Source organism: Ictalurus furcatus, chromosome 6 (assembly GCF_023375685.1).
Source record: "Ictalurus furcatus strain D&B chromosome 6, Billie_1.0, whole genome shotgun sequence".
NCBI classification, from domain to species: domain Eukaryota; kingdom Metazoa; phylum Chordata; class Actinopteri; order Siluriformes; family Ictaluridae; genus Ictalurus; species Ictalurus furcatus.
The window spans coordinates 24075802-24099689 of NC_071260.1; the positions used below are offsets into that span (position 1 = coordinate 24075802).

General features: G+C 38.5%; 2 protein-coding genes across 8 annotated transcripts; both read right to left on the reverse strand.

Moving 5' to 3' along the window:
* Positions 1 to 78: 78 nt before the first annotated feature.
* prkag3b (protein kinase, AMP-activated, gamma 3b non-catalytic subunit) lies at positions 79 to 8498 on the reverse strand. 4 transcript variants are annotated; one of them, XM_053627227.1, is made up of 12 exons: positions 7220 to 8498; positions 5653 to 5695; positions 5351 to 5463; positions 4946 to 5027; positions 4117 to 4175; positions 3922 to 3967; positions 3774 to 3828; positions 3564 to 3690; positions 3242 to 3407; positions 3093 to 3130; positions 2727 to 2873; positions 79 to 2283 (listed from the first exon to the last, which is right to left on the reverse strand). In XM_053627227.1, exons 1-12 carry the CDS (start codon positions 7235 to 7237, stop codon positions 2167 to 2169), a joined length of 1011 nt encoding a protein of 336 aa, XP_053483202.1. In that variant the 5' UTR covers positions 7238 to 8498; the 3' UTR covers positions 79 to 2166. The 4 variants fall into 4 exon arrangements, with proteins under 4 accessions (XP_053483202.1, XP_053483206.1, XP_053483203.1 ...); XM_053627231.1 differs by lacking the exon at positions 5653 to 5695; XM_053627228.1 differs by having other exon boundaries at positions 5351 to 6608.
* A 1651-nt stretch (positions 8499 to 10149) lies between these two features.
* On the reverse strand, positions 10150 to 23842 carry ttll4 (tubulin tyrosine ligase-like family, member 4). 4 transcript variants are annotated; one of them, XM_053627232.1, is made up of 20 exons: positions 23679 to 23842; positions 20101 to 21536; positions 18920 to 19018; positions 18675 to 18766; positions 18468 to 18519; positions 17458 to 17576; positions 17074 to 17184; positions 16795 to 16871; positions 16145 to 16339; positions 15969 to 16051; positions 15584 to 15712; positions 15326 to 15448; positions 15093 to 15191; positions 13675 to 13809; positions 13322 to 13459; positions 12895 to 12991; positions 11550 to 11760; positions 11392 to 11462; positions 10791 to 10870; positions 10150 to 10693 (listed from the first exon to the last, which is right to left on the reverse strand). In XM_053627232.1, the coding sequence occupies exons 2-20, from the start codon at positions 21465 to 21467 to the stop codon at positions 10549 to 10551; spliced, it is 3423 nt and encodes a 1140-aa protein (XP_053483207.1). In that variant the 5' UTR covers positions 21468 to 21536; positions 23679 to 23842; the 3' UTR covers positions 10150 to 10548. The 4 variants fall into 4 exon arrangements, with proteins under 4 accessions (XP_053483207.1, XP_053483208.1, XP_053483209.1 ...); XM_053627233.1 differs by lacking the exon at positions 23679 to 23842 and adding an exon at positions 22863 to 23655; XM_053627234.1 differs by lacking the exon at positions 18920 to 19018 and having other exon boundaries at positions 23679 to 23838.
* Between the last annotated feature and the right edge of the window lie 46 nt (positions 23843 to 23888).

Genomic DNA, 23888 nt, shown 5'->3' on the forward strand with positions numbered 1-23888 from the left:
TGTATTATAATACATACATACACATACACTATAAGGAAGGTATGCAATAAAACATAACACAAAAGTTAGACAAAATGGTTATGGGAAACATGGCTTTATTAATTAAAATTTTGCTTATTATAGTCTCTTAGAAAAGGTGAAAACAAAACATAATTGGTCATACATTAGACTTCAAGTGTGTTATATTTAATCAGGTACAAAGGGAAATGGAAATCCAGCATACTTTCAGTACCCAACAGCAATGATTATGTATAATCTGTAACTTAGTCACCTTTTAGTCCAGTCTGTAAATATTTATCTCGTCACAATGCTGGAAATGCTTTCAATATGACACAGTATGCATGTAGACAATCTAAAAGTACACTCAAAAATATGCAAATAATTTGTGCACGTAGTGGGTTCCCATCATTTCACAAGTAAAGTGCACAACATTATTACATATTTCTCCAAACCTTTCATAAAAATACACCATTTTCTTAAACATTTATTAACAAAACTATACACAAGTAAAAATACAATTATTTATGCTTCATTAATTGTGATATATACATGAACTTTCTAACTAAGCCACACATGGGTAATCTCCAAAAACGACAGAAAACCATGACATTCATGTAATCTTCATCTTGCGTTTCTTTTTTTTGAAAACATGAGCATAAAACATGCTTTAGCTTACGCCACCGCATTGCTTGTATACTTGTATGCAAAGCAGTTAAACATGAAATTTAAATAAATAATACAGAAAACAGCATTGTAGCAAGTTCCACCATCTTGGAATTGGAATCTATGCCATGTACATTTTCACATTACAATCACAGAAACTGCATTTTAGAGTTATTCACTTTGGAGAGTGGATTAGAGAGTTTTCAGAGTTTGAAAACACTGCTTTAGTGTGGATGGAAAGGGAAAATGGAAAACCAGTCAGGGTTGCAGTGGATTCAGAGCCTGATTCCTGAAAAAACAGTGTGAAGCAGGAATACACCCTGGATGGAATGCCAGTCCATCTCACTGCACCATGCACACATACAGTCACACTCTCATTAATGCTTAAGGGAAATTTATCTTAACCAATAAACCTATTTGTCATGGGAGGTAACTGGAGAACCTGAAGGAACCCCCAACAAAGACATGAGAAGAACATGCACAAACACTATCCCAAGCTCAGGATTGGGATAAGAAAAGATGCAATTTCAGATTTACCTGTGTTAGTGTGTACTAGGTCATAAAATCCATATACCATTTTTAAATTATAGTGTTACTCCTTGGCACATATCTTCTGCACCACCTATTATATCAGACACTTCCACACTAAAATTGTGTACTGTTCGGCGCTACACTGTCACTCACTCTGCCTATTGTTCTGTTTTAGTAGAATTGTACTGTCCTGTGTTAGCACAAGTCTGCATGTGCACTTTGTGTAGAATGTGTAGATCTTATTTAGTTCTGTGTCGTCTCATGTGGTTAGTGTGTTGTTTTATGTCGCACCATGGTCCTAGAGGAACGCTGTTTCGTTTCACTGTGTACTATATCAGCTGTATATGGTTGAAATGATAATAAAACCACTTGAACTTGAAAAATCTTCATCTAGGACTGAATTATTTTTCCTTAAAGTCTGTTTTGCAAAAATTCTTTGGAAAATAGAACGCCATCATCGACCAACATTACACAGATGAGTATCATTAGTTATGTCTAATTATTTAGAACAACTGTACTTTTTAAATCTAATATAGATTTCAAATTCATAGCCTTTGGTTGTGAAATATCTTCTGAGACCTGTGGGTATGTAGTATGAAAACAATCATAGATCAATGTCCAGATGCTGTATTTGTGAGAGATCAGATTCCCAACATATGTCTTGGTTACCAAAAAAACTCATACTCATGACATAGTTCATTGGCACAGAGCAACCTTGTCCAGCAAAGTGGTCTCTGATACAACAGTAATAATTCTAGGCCACCAGTTTAGATCAAGCCAGAATAAGATCAGATGTGCATGTCATTCCCCATGGTCCAACAGTAGCCTAACATTGCCCAAATAGGGGGGAGAAATATTTACAGGCACAGCAGACAAGAAGCACCAAAGTTTGCTCAAAAATACAGGGAGAAGTGCGAGCCCCTGACTGGGGAAGGGAGGGACTGTGATGGAGAGATCACTCCTCTACAGTTGCTAAGAGAAAAGAGCATCAATACCAGCAGGTGTTAAGACCAACGCCTGCAGCAAGTCAGACAGCGAGATGATTCCCCTCACCATATCCTGTTCGTCTACCAGAACTAGACGATGAACCTAGAGGACAGTACGTATTCCATCATGAGCTCAGATAACTTCAGTAAAAAGGATGTCTGGGGAGAAGGTTACCTTTCAAATCTATGCAAGTGGTGGGTTCCCATCATTACACAAGTACAGTGCAAAACAATATTTGCTTAAAATACATATACATAAGTAAAAATCGAATTATTTATGCTTCACACATGGGTAATTTCAGTCCAAAGTATCAACCTCGTAGTAAATAAGCTTTTCTTTCCTTATTTACAGTTGATATGAATAAACAGCAGTGTGGTTTTCTAGATTCAAATTAAGTATCAAACACGGAATAAATATAATCCTAACGTAAACACAATTTTCACTTTATTGAACACAGACTTTAAGTGGCTACATCCAGGTTTCAGATGCAGAAAAATGTCTCATTGTAATAATTTACATGGATCATGGCATTTGTTTTTGCTTACCTCTGCTTCAGCTATGCGATCAATAATGGTCTCCAGGGTTTCATGTGGATAACACTTCAGCACTCCTTCAATACAGCATGAGCGGCCCTCAATCACTTCTCGCATTGTCATATTCAGGTTATTGTAATTTTTCTGAGCAGCCAGGTTCTATAGCCAACAAAATGCATGATACATACATTCTTATGACATGTCAGAGCTATGATTTTATTAAGGTACCATAACCTACACATATTTCATTTCATTTGAAATTCTAGGGTGTTGAATGACACTTTATTAGGTGCATATTTACTTTCACTCATTGTCCTTCTTTTTTTTTTTATATAGCTGATAAGTGTAGGAACAGGGAAGATTGCTTATTTTACTTACAATTACATCAAAACGGGAGTAAAGGGCCACCACCTTTCCTACATACAAAACAGACATTTCAAAACAATATACCTGCAAGTGATTTTATAATACAAATATAATAATAATTAAAAAAAGAATATGCAGTTTCTTATGGTTCCTGAAAATACCTTGTTCAGTTACAACAGGCAGTGCTGATACTCTGCGTTCAACAAATACTGATAATGCCTCATAAACCGTTGCAGTATCCTCCACTGTGGCGATCCTCGTGAAGGTTCCAATTTCGACATCCTGAATTCGCTTCTGTAAGAATCGAGGCTTTGGGATCATGGAACCCTGGGAAATCCCAATAAATTTGTTATGAATAATCCTAATAATTTGTTTTATTAAATCAAAATATATGATATTAAACAGACAATTAATGACCTGTTCTATTAAACAGAACAACAAATTTCTGCAATGTGATAAGATAAAAAAAAAAAAACCTCTTACAAAGATGTGCAGAAATTTCAGGATGCGTTTGTGGGTAAGTATGTGCAGAACATTTCCTGATTCTGGATCGATAACAGGTAGCCTGTGAATCTTATTCTTCAGTAAGGAGTAAATGGCATCAAAGAGGCTGATGATAGGAAACACAAATCTGTCACTGTTGGGATATAGGAGAGGGGAAAAAAAGAACAGTTGTGGAGGCCCTAGTTGTACCTGGATTCGGGGGTGATGCTAATCAGAGAGTTGATGGAGTACTGAAGATAGACCTCTGAAACAAAACAGATTCAGGATCTTAAACACTGGTGGAATTGAAACCAAGTGACTAAATATAAGCTATACAAGCAAAACTGTACACAATCACCTCGCCAGGTTTCAATCTTATGCTCTTCTAATTCATAGATCTGAACCTAGAACACAACATAAAGCAGGAAATGGAAATAAAAGTATTATTTCAATCCATTACTGTAAGACTAAAATCCATTACTGTAAGACTAATAAATAAATAAATAAATAAATAAATAAATAAATAAATAAATCATGGGAACAAGCAGCTTACCATGGGCGATTTGTAATATCGATGAAGAATGTTAATGAAATCTGTTATAGTAAGCATCCCTATAAAAAACACAGGTAACAAGAAATAAAAAATGAAAGAGCTTGGTTTAAAGTGGTCATTTGATAGTAAACAGTGATGCACTGGCTCAAACAAAAGGAAATGTTAGTTTTACCAGCTATGACTAACATGCACATACAAATACAATAATGCTAATGTTAGAATAAGTAATGGCTTCTGGCACCCAAATTATTTTTGGAAGTAATTACATAGTGTAGTGGAGTGGCTATTAATACCTTGGAAATGGTGCTAGGGATTAGAGCACTGTCTTGCCATTTCCCACAAGTCACTGGGCCCCAGGTGCCTGACTAAAGTTAGACGTCTGGCACCAGAGAGGCTGATTCATTACAAATGAAGCCATGAGTGTGGGAATTCTGATGAGTCAGATCATAGCATCAAGTAATATTCCACATTTCTTAATAGAAATCATTTGCTCATTGCTCTTTTTTCCATCAAAGCTATAGACAAGGTCTAATGACACTTGTTGGAATTGATTATACTAATAGAATATAGTGACTTCTTAAGAGATTTTATATATTTTGTGTTCATTTAGCCTCAGAAAAGGTTAAATAATTAAGAAAGGATTTAACAAAATAAATAAGCAAAATACATAGCTTAGAATAAGAACCACAGATGGATTCCCCATAGAGTGCTGAATGTAGATTTATGGGTTAGGAGATATTACTCAGTGTCAGTAATCTGACTCAGGTTCACAAATGACCTAACATTTAAAGGTTAAAGGGCACAGCACTTGGTGCTCAGGTCCACATACCTACAAAACACTGCTGCTTGTTGTCCCATAAAGGTGCGGCTCGAACTCCGTTAGCGACTAATGCAAAGAATGCCTTCTTCACCTGTATTGCAAACCAAGGTGTAAAATTTACACAAAACTAATTCCTGAATACCCAGCTAAGTTGAAAGATATTTCATTATAGACCTACAGTCTCAGAGTATTATCAGGTTAGCTTAAATGCTCATAGGCAGAGCCAATAGCAAGAAGAGAGCAGGAAACATTTGTGCTACTGTATATAACCAATGTTGTTTCTGACCATGTCATCTTATTGTAATATCTAGACCACTAAGAGTTCATCATCCGAGTCAAATTCTGTTTCTGATAGGATAGTTGAGAACCTGCAGATTAAGTCTAGATTTTGTATCCATGAAGACTTTAGCTCACCTGCAGTGTTGTATCAAAGATGACCAGTTTAGAGCTGGTTGGTATGGCGTCATAGCAGCAGTGGTTCATGAAGAACTTGGTGTAGATGTATGCATCAGGATCTCGATCAGGCACTGTAGGAAAAGGCAGAGGAGGAGAGTCTGCAGGTCTGTCAGTCTGACTCTGCATCCTGAAAACTAATATTGTTTTGGTGACTGTACAGTATGACTTTAGAAAATATGGTTCAACACAGAAATACACATAGGCAGAGAGTGTTAGCTGCTTGCAAAGATGATGAATACAAACAGCACACACTTAGGTACCTGTACTTTTCATTGTAAGACCTTCATCATCTATAAAGGGTACCTGGGAAAAAGTCAAGAAATTTTAAGTTTAAGTCCATGTATTACGCAGAAACTATTCATTAGTGGCTTAGCGGTTAAGGCTCTGGGTTACTGATCGGAAGGTCGGGGGTTCAAGCCCCAGCACTGCCAAGCTGCCACTGTTGGGCCCTTAACCCTCTCTGCTCCAGGGGCGCTGTATCATGGCTGACCCTGCGCTCTGACCCCAGCTTCCTGACATGCTGGGGTATGCGAAGAAAACAATTTCACTGTGCTCTGTATATGTATAAAGACTCATTATCATTATAAACGTATGCTTCAATGTATAAGTCTATGTTTCAAATTAAGCATGTGGGATCACTGCAGCGCTCGTCTAAAATTGACACACATCTGCCAAACTGATGCTCATTCATCCTCATAACAAACAAAGCTTGTCAACATCATTAGGATCGCATTCTATGACTCTAGATTTGAGGATCAGAGACTAAACAGTTGTGCAAAGTGCTGCAGTTCTGTTCAACCTGAGCCAAAATCTAGATTCCTGTAGTATTAGTGTCAGTCTCAGACACTCTGCCCATGAGTCATAGAGCATCTGATATCATTTCTACACTTTTTCAGCTTGAAGCTTCAGCAGGTTATATTGACCTTCTGTGAAAATAGGTGGCCACTTTTAGTGGTAGTGTACTCTCACCTCGATAAGTTGTACAATAAGGATTACTGTATAAAACAATAATAATAATAATAATAATAATAATAATAATAATAATAATAGTGTCAAAACTGATTACCATTATGGACAATGCCTACCATCCCCTTCATAGAATACATTTTGAAGAGTATCTTCAGCAACAGGCCGATCTAACCAGTGTAGCAAGGAATGCTATAGGAAGTGATTCCTGTCAACTGCTCCCAGTCTATACAGATCATTTGAAGTGAACCTGGATTTGGACAATTGTAGCATACAAATAGATTACACTATAATCTCTGGAGACTCATATTTTCCTATCTATTTTGTGTCTTCTTCTTATCCATTCCAGTTTGATCACTGCTGTAACACCTCTGCTTTTTGTTGCTTTTTTTAAAAAAAAAAAAAAATGCACCATGCTTTGTGTGGCTGCTATAACAAAGCAAATTCCCTTAAAGGACCAATAAATTATCCATCCATGTGTATGTCAATTTTATTTATATTCACGTGAAATCCAACATGTCCCACTGCACATGGAAACATAACCATTTTCACAGAACTTACCTGATTGGCAAAAAAGAAATGCTTACAGGCATGCTGTTAATAATAATAATAATAATAATAGTGTTTTTCAGTGAACCAAAATCATAACTTAAAGTAGTAACTTAATTTGCTCATTATCTCAGTAACTGACTGCAGCATTCAGAAGATCTATGCGCAACATGATTTTCAACCACACACCTCTACACCGCACATACCTCTGTTCTTCATAGTAATTTAATTACTGTATGCTATGACTGGCCAGCACCTGTTGCTAAAATTTGTGTTACATGCTCATGATCAAACACAGTGACTGTGTCTTACCTCAGAGAAAGGGTCCATGTCTGTGGGTTAGGGACTCTCAGGTTCACTGCGCACACTTCCCTGTACTAACCATACTTCAACTCTTCAGTCACCCTGAGCAAAGGAAAGCGGCGCAGCACTGGCTAATTCAGGAGGCAATCCAGGCATGCGAGAGACTGACCGGCCCAATGGGGGAAGGGAAAACAAGCATGTGTGGCTGTTGAGTCTGTGTGTATACACAACAGAGAGGTTGGGCTGCAGGGCTCAAATTCTTCACCAGGAGTTTCTGCAATAACTTTGGCTAGGAAGATTGACAGTTACTCGGGTGCTGACAAGAGCATGACTCACTAAAAGGAATATACAGTACAAAAGAATTTTAACTTAAATGCCCCATTATAGCAAAAAATGTAAATACAGTCCCAACTGAAAGTATTGGAACAAAAAGTTTGATTCTTTTTTTTTTTGCTATACATTGGAGACATCTGGGTTTGAGATCAAAACATGAATATGAGATGATAGATCAGAATTTAAATTTTTATTTCCTGATATTTACATCTAGAACAACCTAAAAAAAAGGTTGTTTTTTTTCCTTTGGAGGGAGACCACCCAATTTTGAGGTGTATTAAGTTCACCAAACTATTGCATTCTTGTTTCTTTGTTACTTTTCCAGGTTTGTGCCACAGCTTCTTTCAGTTGTTTGTTTTTGCAGAATTTCTCTCATCAGTCTCCTTTTCAGGAGGTGAAATGAATGTTCAGTTTGGGTTACGGTCTGGTGACTGACTTGACCAGTCTAAAACCTTTCACTTTTCCCCCTGATAAAGTCCTTTGGTGAGTTGGCAGTGTGTTTTGGGTCCTTGTCTTGCTGCATGATGAAGTTCCTTCCAATTAGTTTGGATGCATTTCTCTGTAAATTGGAAGACAGGTTGTTTCTGTAGACTTCTGAATTCATTCTGCTGCTACCATCATGAGTTCCATCCTCAATAAAGATTAGTGAGACAATTCCAGAAGCAGCCATGACACTACCTCCACCATACTTGGCCAATGAGCTTGTATGTTTTGGATCATGAGCAGATCTTTTCTACACTTAGGCCTTTCCGTCACTGTGGTAGAGGTTAATCTTGGTTCCAGAATTTTTCTGCCTCCTCACTGTATTCTTTGAAAATTTTACCTTGGCTTTCTGATTCTTACTGCTGATCAGTGGTTTGTATCTTGTGGTATGGCCTCTATATTTCTGATCTCAAAGTCTTTTTCCAACAGTGGATTGTGATAACTTCACCCCTGCCCTGTGGAGGTTGTTGGTGATGTCACTGAATATTGATTTTGAGTTTTTCTTCACAGTTCTCACATTGTTTATCATCAACTGCTTGCTGTTTTCCTTTGCTGACCTGTTGGTTGTTTGTCTTTTCAGGACATTCCAAATTGTTGTAATGGCTATGCCCAATGCTTGTGCAATGGTAATTTTCCCTCTTTTCTCAGCTTCAAAATGGTTTGTTATTCTCCCATAAACAGCTGTCTGATCTTCATGTTGGTTTACCCCCCCCCCTTATTTATTTATTTATTTATTTTTTACAACAACAAATGCAGTCTTCATGGGTGAAACCCAGGGCTCAAACCAAGAGTAGATATTCAGAGCTATTAATTCTTTAAACAATCAATCTAACAAGGTATACTTGGGCAACAGGAAACAGCCGTCAGTCACCTGTTGCCATATTTCTGATCACTTGAAATATGGGTGGATTCCAAAAAAGGTATCATGTTCTAAATTGTTGGAAAGAAAGCGGAAATTCTGATCTACCGTCTCATATTCATCTTTTGAACTCAAACCCAAATGTCTTCGGTGTATAGCAAAAACAAAAGAGTTTTGTTTGGCCTTGCTGTACCAAAAACTTTCAGAGGGTACTGTATGACATTCACATCAAGATTTGATCAGTCTTAAAATCTCATTAAAACCTCAGATGACGCTACTATTTATGACTTTGAGAATATTTACAATTGCTAAAGTAATTTACAGCCTCAGTTCAATTATAGGTAACTAAAAAGTAGGATAATTGAATAAAGGCTGAAAGTGATCATGGGAAGCTGCACCAGTATCGTAAAATTCAGCATTGTTCTGTAAAGATCTGCTACTCAGTCAATAGCATTAGTAACTGTAAAGTGTGTTAGGATTTCAATTGACCCTTATGGAAGTGGCTATTTTTACCACCTGTGTGCTCTGTTGGTCATTATGCATCTGCTGCTCAGCTCACTATCCGTCTTCCAGAATGGCCTAATGCTAACCTTCAAGAGATTTTTGTTGTAGAGACTTGTAGAAAGCGTTAGAGTATCACACGGTGTCTGTGAAAGCAACTTCAAATTTCAGCTGTATTCCAACAAACTAACTATGAAAACACACAAGTCAACAGAAACGGCTATGTGCATTAACCCATGAAGCCTAACCCCCACCAGAAGAAGTGCTAGTATAATGGGCATCAAGCCAAAACACTAAGCAGTGAGTATTATAGGAACTGGTTCTAGCAGTGGCTTGACACACAAAGTAACTACAAACACTGGGATGTTTGTAGTGTCTGTAAATTGAGCTTCAAATAGCTCATAAATAATTTAGAGACTTTACCAGTTGATTTATTTCAAATACCTTTAATGTGAAAATCCTACACCAGCTCTTTATTTACTGAGGATAAAATGAAAGACATTACTTTATAAATTACTAACTATTATTATTATTATTGTTGTTACAGTTAATAATAATTATTATCTTTCCAAAATTCACTTGTCAGTAAGTAGTACTGACCCCCAATGGTGGGCCTTCCCAAAATGTAAACAAACCAAGAAAGGAATCTGATTGGCTCATGCACTCAGGCATGACTCCAGGGCAGATCCTTTCAGCAGAACAAAATCTTGCATATATATATATATATATATATATATATATATATATATATATATATATATATATATATATATATATATAAACACAGCATATGCATATACATCTTTGTTCTTCAAACGTGTCTACCAGTCCGCCCTTGAAAAGCGTACCTTTAGTCTTGGAAATGGTGAAATAGATATGTGATTAAAACAGTCATCAGTCTGGCCAATCAACTATGAACCCCACTTCCTGATGGGGCAAAAACCTGTTTAACAAACTGAGGGGAGAGAATTATGTAAAAATACGTTTGTTCCTAGCAACTTGTCATAAGGCAAAAACCCAAGCACCCTCTACCAAACTCTTCAAATGTGCAAGTATTCATTTTTTTGTGCGTTGTGTGGAAGTCCTGGATGTTCACTTATCACAGAGTACATGACTAGTCTCACAGGTAGTCCTGGTGAGGCAGACTGGCGTTGGCCACATTTCAATTTGGGCTCACTAATCCCATCAGACTCATGTCTGGAATACTGGAGGTCAGTGACTGAACATCATGATCAGACCACTCATCATCATCATCATCTTCATCATCTTCATCCAGCTGGGAGCTTACATACTGACTTACTGTTGCACTGATACAGAAATGGAGAGAATTTGAAAACACAGAAATACATCATGAAATACCACAGAAAAAGATAAACCTAAGAAATATTCCATGAGTCTTCCTACCTTGATTTTGTAAGTATTGTCTTGGCAAATGTGGTGCACTGGAGGTCTGAACGGTGTCCAAGATTGGATTTTGATGACCACTGGATATTAAAAGACAAAGAAAGAAAGAAAAAAAGGAAGGGGAAAAAACCCACAACAGTAATTCAGATGAAATTTTCGCCATCCAAGAAACGAGTCGTGGAAAATTGGGAAGCTGATGAACCTGAATTCTATACTCTATGTATATTAGACTATATTTACATAAAAAAATAATTTAAAAAACAGTGTTTTGATAGTGGTTATGATATACTCCATCATTATTGCTTCGGTCATTGAAAACTTGTCTTTTGGCAAGAGTTTTCCTGTCATTTCATATTACCCAATAATACAATAATTAAAAAGATTAAAACAATAGTGAGCTATAAAAACAGATATTCCTTATACCATTTTTTTTCCTGTGTGTCCTTCAATTGAGGATAAAGATCCATTCTGATCAAATTTATTTTAATTTAAAGTCAAGACCCACTGTTTTACAAATGGACATTAGTTTTCTTCATAAAAATAAAGGAGTGCCGTTTCTCTATTCCTTTCCTAAGTAAGATTAAATGTGATGAATACTCACATGATGTGTAGAGTCAGAAAGGTTCCCCAAGTGTACTCTTTTCTGACAGAGACTTCTCAGCAGTTCGATACCTAGACACAGAGCAGCATACATCACTGACAGCTGACTATAGCCAAACTCGATCACACACCAGGAATCGCACGCACGCACACACACACCTTTGCTCCGGTTTTGACTGTATTTCTGTTCCCACTGGTTAAGGAGGAGGTTGAGGTAGCGAGGCTGCTCAAAGAAACGGAGGTAGCGGGAGGAGGCAGGGGAAGGGAAGATGCGTTCAAAGTCTCCTAGACGACTCAGCTCATCCTCACTCTCAGCCAGAACACGCACATCGTCAGGGGTTAACACTTCCAGAATTTTGGAGTAGAAATCCTGCAAACACAGTGAAACAGAACGTTTACACAGCCCTCCAATAATATTGGCACCCTTGGTAAATATGAGCAAAAACCTTTAATTTGTGAAAATTGTGTTTATTGTTTAATCTTTTGATCTTTTGTTAAAAAAAAAAAAAAAAAAAAAAAAAATTCACAAAATACTCTGCTCATGGATATCAAACAATTACAAACAGGTTTATCCAAAAAAACATCTTTGTTAAATATAGGTGTGCAACAAATATTGGCAACCTTTTAGTCAATACTTTGTGCCACCTCCCTTTACCAAGATCACAGCTCTGAGTCTTCTCCTGTAATGCCTGATGCGGTTGGAGAATACATGGCAAGGGATCTGAGACCATTCCTCCATTCAGAATCTCTCCAGATCCTTCAAATTTTGAGGACCACGCTGGTAGACTCTCCTCTTCAGTTCACCTCACAGGTTTTCTATGGGGACTGGGATGGTCATGGCAGGACCTTGATTTTGTGGACTGTAAACCATTTTTGTGTTGATTTTGATGTATGTTTTGGATCGTTGTCCTGATGGAAAATCCAACCATGGCCCATTTCAAGCTTTCTCGCAGAGGCAGTCAGGTTTCCATTTAATATCTATTGATATTTGATAGAGTCCATGATACCATGTATCCTAACAAAATGTCCAGGTCCTCTGGCAGAAAAACAGCCCCAAAACATTAAAGAGCCACCAGCATATTTAACCGTGGGCATGAGGTACGTTTCCATATGGCTACCTCTCTGTGTGCACCAAAACCACCTCTGGTGTTTACTGACAAAAAGCTCTATTTTGGTTTCATCTGACCATAGAACCCGATCCCATTTAAAGTTCCAGTAGTATCTGGCAAACTGAAGACACTGGAGTTTGTTTTTGGATGACAGTAGAGGATTTTTCTTGAAACCCTTCCAAACAACTTGCGGTGATGTAGGATATATCAAAAGGTTAAACAATAACGACAATTTTTCATAGCCTTCTTTGCTTATATTTACCAAGGGTGCCAATATTAGTGGAGGGCACAGTAATAATGCAAATCTCACATCATCGGCCAGTGGGAAGCAGCTTAAAACAATACAGTGATCCCTATATTATAGCAAATCTGTCAAATTTAACATGCATGCATACCTGGTCACCAAAGTTCTGGGTGAGATAGAAAGCTCTCTTCAGTTTCTCATCAGCGGACAGGTCTGATTTTGATCTCTCTCGCACTCCTTCATGCAAACTGAACACAACAGAGGCAAGCATACTTCACAATTACTCCACAGCAGTAAACAAATACTGAGTTCTAGCAGTGCCTCTATCTGATGCTGGCAGCAGTGGTAAAAAAATCAGATGCAAGAACATGTTTCACAGGTTTTTAACAAATAATAAATAAATAAATAAATAAATAAATACTGAGGCTATATTTATGAACGCTACATTTTTGTAAACACAAAATGTTTGGAACTCTAATATGTAATGAAATAACCTTAATATTAGGAAGTGAAAAAAATGAATCATTCTAAAAATCAACAATTGCATCTATAAATGCATCTATCATATCAGCTCTGACCTGCCGCTGGAGCTGTTGCCACTACTGCTGGACAGGATAATGTCTTCTTTCTTAGGCAGCACAAAACCAGCTAGGTTTAGCACATCGCGGATCATTTGGCCCTTAATACTCACGTCCAGCGGGCTGTTGGAGTGTAAGCTGTACAGGAAGACACAGGTGGATAAATTCACCTGAACATCTTTTCTCATTGCATGTCTCTCTCCTAACAGGTCATATAGCATAGATATTTAATTAAAAGAAAATAGTGTATACAACAAGGCATATATGTACCTGATTAATTAGACTAAAAGCAATATAACAGAAGTGAATGCCAAATAGTAACTGTTTACTCAGAGTGTTTAGCTGCTCAGTACCTGGGAGAGATGTTGACTTCAAGAACCCATGGCTTCAGGTTCTCATCCAGCATGATATCAAAGCCAAACAGCTCGTGACAGCTGTATGGGGAACGCACATGCATCTTCACCAGGGAGTTTACATATGGGTCTGACCTAATGAATATGCAGCAGAAATACACTTTGTAAAAAAAAAACAAAAATAAATAATAATAATAATAAAATGGCAAATAAAAGCTTCTTCTTCTTCAAAAAGGATCTCATGCATTGCATGAAGCCCCTTGTCTGCACTGTTAACCCTTGTGCGTCAATTAAAACAAGTTACACATAGGTCCATAGAGGACAAAAATGTCCATGTCCAACAACTGTCAAAATATTATATATTAATATTTTTTCCACTTTCACTTACATTGATTTTTTTCCAGCATCAGTAATGATCATAACTACCATTCATTCATTCATTTTCAGAATTGTAACCCTTTAAACGCCGGTTTCTTTACATAATGCAAAAATCGTCAAAGCTCAGTAACCTTCTTTGACTCGTATACATGGGGTGGGATTTGTGATCAGCAGTACAATATAATTTCTTTCAAACTGTTCACACGCACATAAAATTCTCAGGACACACATGCAAACCACAACTCTGATATCCATACAAACACACCCACACAATTATAGCTGCACTATTTATACAGTTGGTCTGCAGCACTCCTAATACATTACAGCAGAATCAGAAAAAAGGAAAAGCATATATTTTCCCCATAGGCTAAACCTGAGAAAATAGTACATATTTCAGAAAATTATTTTAAAAATTCAATGTTTTCAAACCTAAAATAAAAGCCTATTAACAGAGAATGCATGATTTTATGCTTAAATGTCACAGGGATTAAATATTACAGCTTGAACGGGTTTCAATGGGGACATTTTTGTCCTTAAGGTCCTGAGTGTAACTACTTTGTGTACCTAGTTTAAAACAGATTTATGAAAGCAACTGGGGGTGATATAATTCCAATAAAAATACACAATTTTTGCAAAATTTAGGCTGTTTGCATTAACACAGACAAAATGATAAAAAAAATAAAAATTAAACAATGAAAGACAAAAAAATGTCCATAAGGACACACAAGGGTTAAAAAAGAATACTAGAGTCAAAAAAAAAAGGTACCAGAGCTTTGTAATTACTGCTGAGTCTCTCTTTGGCAAGTTTAATAAAGTAATTGTGCAGTTAAATGCTAATTAGACACCTGCTACTATCAGACTTTACAAAAGGATTAGAAATATAGCAGCTGACAAAAAGAGGAAGTGTAGTGCATGTACCATCACAACAGGTGTTATGGTCACTCTGTCCTCTGGCATCATATAAATAGAGGCTGAAAATTCAGGATGACACTAGGTCACAGGTTGAGTTAAAGATGTACAAAGATGCCAAACACACTCACGCAATGATGGTTTTAATGATCATGTCCTTAATCTTCTCCCAGAGAAGAGTGGTGCTAATTCCTTTCGAATCCAGATATTGCCAAAGCGCCTTCAGTGCCCTGCAGTCAACAGAGCTCGGTTAAACAGAAGATTTTAGCTGTCGCCACCACTGTTAAGCTTTGGATAGGGGAAACTGGCGTTTGCACATAAAGCCTGAAATCGGATGATAAAAGCACATTCTCTTTCTCTTTACCATTTATGGCCCTGACAGGCCTTGTCATCGCTGTTGGTCTGATACTCAGCATTCTTCTTGTTCACACTGTAGTTTGTCAAGTGCATGAATTTGTTGCCAAGGCTTTTCATTGAAGAGGAATATCTGTATTGAAAACAAGTAATAATAATAACAACAACAACAACTATGACTAAGAGTGTGCTACAAAACAGGCTATTTATTAATTCAATTTAAAAAAATATGGTGCTTTGTTCTGTACATAATCTTTAATTGGCTCACTTGCAGCTTGCGAAGCGGACGAGTCCATCGTTGAAGATGTAAACACGGAGTGGGTCATAAGAGGTCACGTACACATAGATACGCAAATCAAATTTATTCCCACTAATAAGGTAGGGCTTGTGAAGGTATCTATGAAAATCAGGTGACAGTGTCAATGTCATACAAATCTACAGAAACTAAAAAAAAAATACAATGAAAATCATAAAAAATAAAATCTAATCATGTTTTACATCCTGAACCCATTTTTACCCCAAAAGCTCTCCAAACAGTGTCTAGAAGGACAAGTTTAAAAACTTGAAATATGCCTTCCCATTTTCATATTAAATCTAACTTAGGGGGAAAAAAAACATGCTGTCAAATAGCTGTGTGATGATTAAAAGCTTACTTCTGCACAAGGAGAGGTCTCTTGCGTGGCATTTGACTCCACTTATGAATAACTTGAATTCCACTTCCTCGGGCTGAAGCAGGCTGTGAAAACAGGAAACATAAGGAAGTAATGCACCATTGATTAAGTAATTTATTTAAAAACAGCTTAATAATGATCAGGAACTCAAGCAGTACCGGTTTCACGATCCATTTTTGCCGGCCCCCTCCATCCTCCCAGGCCTTCTTCAGAAGTTTCATGTCCTGCGGGAGCACAAACGAACGCGGGAAGAAGCCAAACTCCTGTTTGCCAAACTGTGTCTGCATCTTGGACAGGTTCCGCCACAGACGGTCTTTCCGTCCGATCTGAAAGGAACCTGGAAAATGATTCAGCTGTAAAACAGACACAAAATATTTGTGAAACATGAATAACTGGAGTTAATAAAGAACATGACACAGTAATCTACATGCAGTGGGAAAGTGACATTTTTGTTGTTTTAACCATGTACTCCAACACAACCGGTTTAAATCTTTTTTTTTTAATTAACACTCAGCATGTACTCTAGAACATTTGATTTGGACTGAAATTACATAAAAGCCCAACTCATTAGATAGTTATTTAAATGTGGAACTTTGATTCCTATATGACTCATCCAATATATTTTTAAAAGGCCTGAATGAAATCTGACATAATGTTCATTTTTTCTGCGCACTGCAATATGGTTAAACCTTTAAACAGATACAGTTAGATCAGCTTTACTGTGTATCCATAAATATGGTTTATACAAATCATTAACTGTGTTTGTCAATGATGTCAGTTGGTAACATAGGGTACGTTGACCTCTGACCTTCTGGTACTCTCGTATGGCCTTGAACCCAGGTGACTTCATATGATGACCCCAGCAGCCCAGCCAGTCATGACTCTCTGGAACAAAAAGCCTTTTTGCAAAAATCTGCTGCAGACTCAGGACAAAGACGGTGAACTTCAGTGACTGACATGCGATTTGCGATTACAACATAGGATATTACATGCATACACCGTGTAATATAAATTGAACAATACGTTTTTTTTAAATGAGTTTTATAAAGCTGTGCCAATAAAGTAAAACAAAAGTGTGTTGACTCACTCTTGGTGACTTTGAAATGGGATCTAGTGATTGTGTGCTTGACTATGTTAGGGGTGACAGTACTTATTTTCCATTTCAGGAGACTCCTCTGCTCCAGAGGAAGCAACTCCACTGCAAAGCAAACATGAGCGCACACAGAAGAATTTTTACCAAATATTTCCAAAACACAAAGTATTTTTTTTATTTAAATGTATAACCAGTTCATTGGCTTTTATCATCATCTTATTTTGAACAGAAATGTACTGCTACAAAAGGTATCTTAATCCTTAAATATAGTCACTACAATTAATAAAATAAATCAGTGAATAAAAGTCTAATTGGTGACAATACTATGATTTAATACTGAAAAATTAAATCCACTGTGTAACTAATGCGTGTACTGACCTCGTTCGTTGGCGGTACTGAAGTATAATGTAGGGGGCCTGAAGGGGAACAGGCTGGGCACCAGTGCTGGCTTCACCTCCCGATCATCCTCCAACTCACAGCTCATGGGCTCCTCAATACTACAATACAGACACAATTCAATTTATATAAAGAAACAGAGTGGAACATCAAACCTAAACAAATACAAAAACAGTTAAGGCACAATATTACATAACATCAGATATCCCAATCATTTCTCATAAGCCTGAAAGGACTACCTAAAACAAAGCTAGTCATTTATTTACAAGGAAAATTGTACTGTAACTCACATGGCAGTCATGTAGGAGGATGTACCCTGCTTTTGTTCAGGTTCAAAAATTATGCTTAGGACTAACAGATTAGCTTCAAGTTCCAGGTCCTTCACAACATGTTCAGTAAAATGAAAACAACCTATCTATAAAAAAATAAGACCATAAACTGGGATGTAACCTAATGAGAACAGCCTATAAAGTCCAACACAACTCACCTACACACTCATTCACCATTAGTGAGTGGTGGGAGAGGTCCAAAATTAGCACTGATTCACAATTGGGAGATTTTTCTACTGACCTATGTGCTTTTCAGCTTTTCATGCACAGCACCCACCAGAACACCCACCAAAAAAAAAAAAAAAAAAAGGCACTCCTCTGTGTTTACCATCACCATGGTAAGGTCAGGTGAAAGAACCATGCAGAGATGGAACCTGAGCTAGTATGCACTTGAAATCTTTGGGTAATGCAACAATTCAAAAATAAACTTATGGCAGCCCACCAAATGAAGACTAGCCAAAAAAAAAAAAAAAAACAGGGATAAAATACTGTCTGAAAACGGACTAATCTAATATCATGTACCTCTGCAGTTAAACTCACTAATGGCATTTAGTACACCACCACAGTACACAAAGTAAATAGGAAAGGTACACACAGCATCATTACAAACACAATACCGCCTGCAGGCACTCAAATTTTATACAGTAAACATGGACAATTTACTTTGGTGAAGCTGCCATAGAGGGTGCTGAAGAGGCATCGGATTCTGATCCATCTGCAGGGAAAACATATTTCTTTGTCAGGTTACATAGCAAAAACTTAATCCAAACATAATCACTATGATAAATGGATGGGTAAATAAGCGTGGACCTGTTCTACAGGTTCAGGTTTTTGAGGTAGGAAAGGGAGGGTGAGCAAGAGGGCAGTTACCATCATTATTGCCACTGCAAACATTCTCAAACTCATCTGGAAGCTCTTTTTCCTCACCGTTCCGTAACACAGCAACATTCACCTGACACACCCTGAGACACAATAGAACATATTTATTAAATACACATCACGTAGGTCAATACATTTAGTAATATTATAAAGCTCCGAGAAACATGTGTTTTAAAGAAGTGTACTAGTTTATACTGTATTTGTTATGCACTATATGGCCAAACGTTTGTAGATACCTGACCATGACATTCCCGTGTGCTTTTCGAACAGCCCCTTCCTGCTTTAGTCCCCCTTTGCTGTTACAATAACCTCCACTGATCTTTGAAGGCTTTCCACTAGAAGTGTACATGTTTACACTATATTTGTTATACTATACAAAACATAAAAAGCTTCATACAGCTTCATAAAATGTGGTGATGTGTAAATACAATCCAGAGTCAAAATCCCAGAATGATTGACGCAGCTTTTGTCTGGGAAGCCACTTAGTATATTTCCCTGTAAATTACTGAGAGAAATTCACTCATCATGGTCTTAATATGCACTCTATGGCCAAAAGTATATGCAGACCTGTCCATCACACCCACATGTGCTTTATGAGCATCCCACTCCAGATTAAGTACCCCTTTGCTGTTATAATAACCTCCACTCTTCTGTGAAGTCTTTCCACTAGAATTTCGATAATCACGCTGGAACAGGTTTGGGCCCCTTAGCCCCAGTGAAGGGAAATTCTAATGCTATAGCATTAGATGTCTTATGCAACCTTGTGCTTCTGAACTTTGTGGCAGCTGTTTGGGGAACACTTACATATGGGTGTGATGTTCAGATTAGAGGTCGACCAATTGATCGTTAAAACTCCACACCGATAGTTTTTCCGGTTGCATCCCTTGTGTGAGCGGCTGAGGAGTGTCTGCCGTCATCATACAGCATGAGAGCGGCCTCTAGAGGCGAAATAAAAACTATCACTGATGAGTGGTTTTAGATTCATTTTGGATGTCTATTTTTACTTATTTGGAGTGTTACTTTTTGGTTCAGTTTGGATGTATATATTTTATTTACTTTAATATTTATGAATAGTGCATATATTAGTATTTATACATTTATTTCGTTTAAAAAGGTACAGTGCATTTTCATGGTACAGTCAGTACTGTTTATTTTTGTAATAAAGTTCAGCAATAATTTACTTTTAATGTTATGTTTTCATTCAGTATCAATTTTAAAAACTCTCGCTTGATTAATTGGTTATCGTCAGGTACCACCCAAATTAGTTATTGGTAAAATCCACTATTAGTCGAACTCTAGTTCAGATGTCCATGAACTTCAGCAAAAATGTCAATTGCTTTCTAGCAAGTTTACCTTTAAAAAACAAAAACAAAACAAAACCCCCCAGGCAGGACAGGAAGGACCTGCTCATACTCACCCCCTGACATCAGGCAGACTTCCCTCATCCAGAGTCACAGGGAACTGGCTTGGGTCCTCCTCTGAAGTGTACTGACAGCAGTCCTTTGTAAGGTGTATGGCAGATATCTGGTTCATTACCGAGTAAACAGTGGGAGATTGACGGGAGTCCATTCTGCGCTCAATATCCTCTGGAATGGCACATGTACTGTCCCGAGTCATTCCATCATTAGGAAAATTTTCATCTAGGCAAAGGGCATTGGAGGGATCTGTGTCCATGTAAAACTCTTCACTCCCATTAATAAGGCAAACTGTCGAGGCTTGCGTCGCAGAATTGGCACCTGCTTTTACTTCTCTCCAGTTGCACTGAGAATCAAAGTTGGTCGTTAGTGGTCCACTCAGACCGTTTAGTGTGCCGTTGCGCACGTGTACCAGGTTATTAGTGAGCTTTCGTACAGCTGCCGTGAACTCCACCTCAGAGCTGACTTTCCTCACTCTCTGAGGTGCTTCACTGGCTTCATGTCCCACGCAGCATTCCACTATGTGCTCATTCTCTTTAGCATCCTCAGCCACAATCTTGTTGCACGCAGACGAGTCTGAAATATGATTTGGAGGCACGTCTGTGTATTTATCCTCTAAAGGCACTGTTGTTTGGCTGTGTTTTAGTATGTCTGCTTTGCATTCTCTCTTGCCAGAAAGTAGAGCACTAGACTTCTTCAAATCGTTCATCTCTAGCCTGGCAATCGTAGGCACCTTGGCACTGGAGGAACGTATAACCGCATTGCCGTTGCTTCTGAGCTTACCCCTCGACCACGGGTAAGACTGATTCGCAGGCATGATTTTCTCAACCTTCACAGATGCTTTGTGAGAGGATGTCTTGGGTGGGGAGGGACAAGGAGGATAAATTGACAGCGGAGGTGCAAAAGCTCTTTTTCCTAAAAGTCTTGACCTTAACCTGAGCGGGTTCAGGTGCCTGTGTGACTGATACCCGTGAATAACTGGCTCCAGATGACAAGTTCTTTGATATACAGTAGAGGGACCACTGATATGAACTGAGCTCTTTGAGACAGCACTGTGTGCTCTTGTATCCCTACTACCACTGCTGGAAGGATGAGCACCTGTGCTTTGGGCACGTACAACCCCTGCAGGCACTGACGGAGAGGCACGCTGTGAAGTTATCCCTGAGAAATTATGGGGCTGCTCATACACCACTTTCACATGGGGCAGAGGTACAGAGTCAACAAATGCTGAAGGATGATGCCATTTCTTTTCAAGGACAGCAGAAGACGCATGAGTGTTGGACGATTGCACAATTGCAGATTTTGCTTGGACAACAAGGGTTGGCTGTGATGCCCCCTTTCTCAAGTCCTCAGCTCCGATGGAAGCCATGAACTGCCATTGTACTCTCTCCCAGCATGGATTTTAATACTTATAAATGGAGAATCACCATACCTAAAACTAAAGAAAAGATTCAGTTAAATCACAAAGATCTTAATGTATTAAGTTTCTATACAACATTTTTGAGAAAGCCTGGAATCTCAGTTCGAAAAATTTGGGCAAACTGCAATTCTGACCATTAACATATTTCTTTTTCTAAAAACATTTTTCTGCTATGTCTAGGGTTGTTACAATGTCATGGTTAGTCACGGTGTATGATCGGACAGTTGTCTAACTTCCGGCTCGTTCAAAATACCATTGTTTTTTTTTAGTTACATTTATATAGCATTTTTTTCTACATACTCAAAGCACTTTACATAGTATTGGGGGGGGGGTGTTTCTCCTCAACCACCACCAGTGTGTAGCATCCACCTGGATGATGCGACGGCAGCCAGAGTGCGCCACAACGCCCATCACACACCAGCTATTAGTGGAGAAGTGAGAGTGATGTCGCCAGTTCAGGGACAGGTATTATTAGGGGGCCATGATAGATATTTTGCCAAGACACTGGAGTATACCCCGACTCTTTTACGATAAGTGTCCTGGGATTTTTAATGACCACAAAGAGTCAGGACCTCGGTTCAACGTCTCATCTGAAAGACGGTACTGTTTTTACAGTATAGTGTCCCCTTCACTATACTGGGACATTAGACCCCACACAGACCACAAGGTGAGCGCCCCCTACTGGCTTCCTAATACCACGTCCAGCAGCAACCTTAGTTTCCCCAGGAGCTCTCCCATCCAGGTACTGACCAGGCTCAACCCTGCCTAGCTTCAGTGGAAACCAGGTGAGAACTGCAGGGAGATGTGGCTCTGGCAGATTAAAATACATTTCCTTTTATTATTATAATTGGCTCAGCACACCTCTCTTAACAGGCAATCTCTTTTTTTTTTGGCTTAGACAAGGTGATAAATAGCATACTTACCACACAAGAGATTTGATGTTAAACTCATTCTCCAAAATCATTGTTCCAAAGTCCTACTCAGATTGTATTAGTTTTACATGGGGTAGTATAATTATTACCGCAGAATCTCTGGTAATAATTATGTTCATCATCTTTTAAATAGTCGTTTAATACCGTGAAACCGTGATCATTTTACATCTGGTTATCATATCGAACACCCACGTTACATCTAGCAACAAATCTCAGAACAACTGACTGTTTCAGTTTACTTATTTAATCAGACTGTTTAAGTCAGTTCAGCACTCAGCACATAACCCAAACTCTGATGAAATTTTCCAGCTTCCAACATTCACAAGTCACGTGTATAAAACAGATCTATTCTTTCCGCTGCTACTTAACTGGATAGCTAAGCTAATTTTAGTACATGGCTGCGTATATTCACCTTTTCTGAAGAGGTTTAAGCTCTACACGTTGCCTCTCCGGCTTGAGTCAGCAGTTTACCGGCCATTGAGCAGTTTATCCATGCGAGTTAAGTGAAGCGCACATGGACTACAGACCTGTGATTGTCCACAGACCCGCTCTGTTCAGGGCCCGGCTTGCACTGCGCATGCGCTGTACAAAGCGGTTAGTGGCTTGAACACATTCGGCTTACTACTCCCTACAAGTGCACTGTACGGTGGTATGGAATAATGGTTTCTAGGCTCCAGGTAGTGCAATACTACATGTCCAACAGGATGACATTCACTACTTGCAGTTATGTTGAGCAGCTATCTGGCTGAGCTATTATTTTATTACGCTGAGGCTACGTCTCAGACCGCACACTACATACTAAAGAGTATGTCAAAAATAACCATGACACCGTTGGCGGTGTTCAAATTTGACACATTATTTAGTATAGTTGTTTGCGGTTTGGGACGCACCCTTGTGCCGGTGAAGTCAGTTAGCGGACGGGCTAGCGCATGGCTCTGGGAGGAACATGGACCCTTAAAGGACGAAAAACAACGTTGATAACGCAAATACGAATTGTAACGAAAAGCTATTTAGCAAATAAATTACTAAAAAATACTATTTTCTGATATCTACAGCTAAGCTAACTGGGTAGCTACCACGCTAGCTGCCTATTAACGCCAGGCCCTGTGTTGTTGTAGGGAAGCTAGCTACGCTAGCCCAATGGTGTTGAGTAATATTGTTACTGAAAGTTAGTTTCTCTGTACACTGACCCATGGAAACTGTCGGTCATTTACATGCCGTTTCTTACCTGAGCAGAATGTCAAGCGGCTTTTCTGTCTACATTTCGGAGCAGGAGTTTCAGCTGCACCGCTCCGGCCGTCCATAGCGGAGCTTAAAAAAAACCGCGCTTGTTTCTTTTTTCTTCTTTTTTTTGTCTGCTCGAGCTTCTGTCTGTCTCATAGCAACCACAAACTAAACCTGCAGCACAAGCTGAACATACACAACCTCTCAATCACAC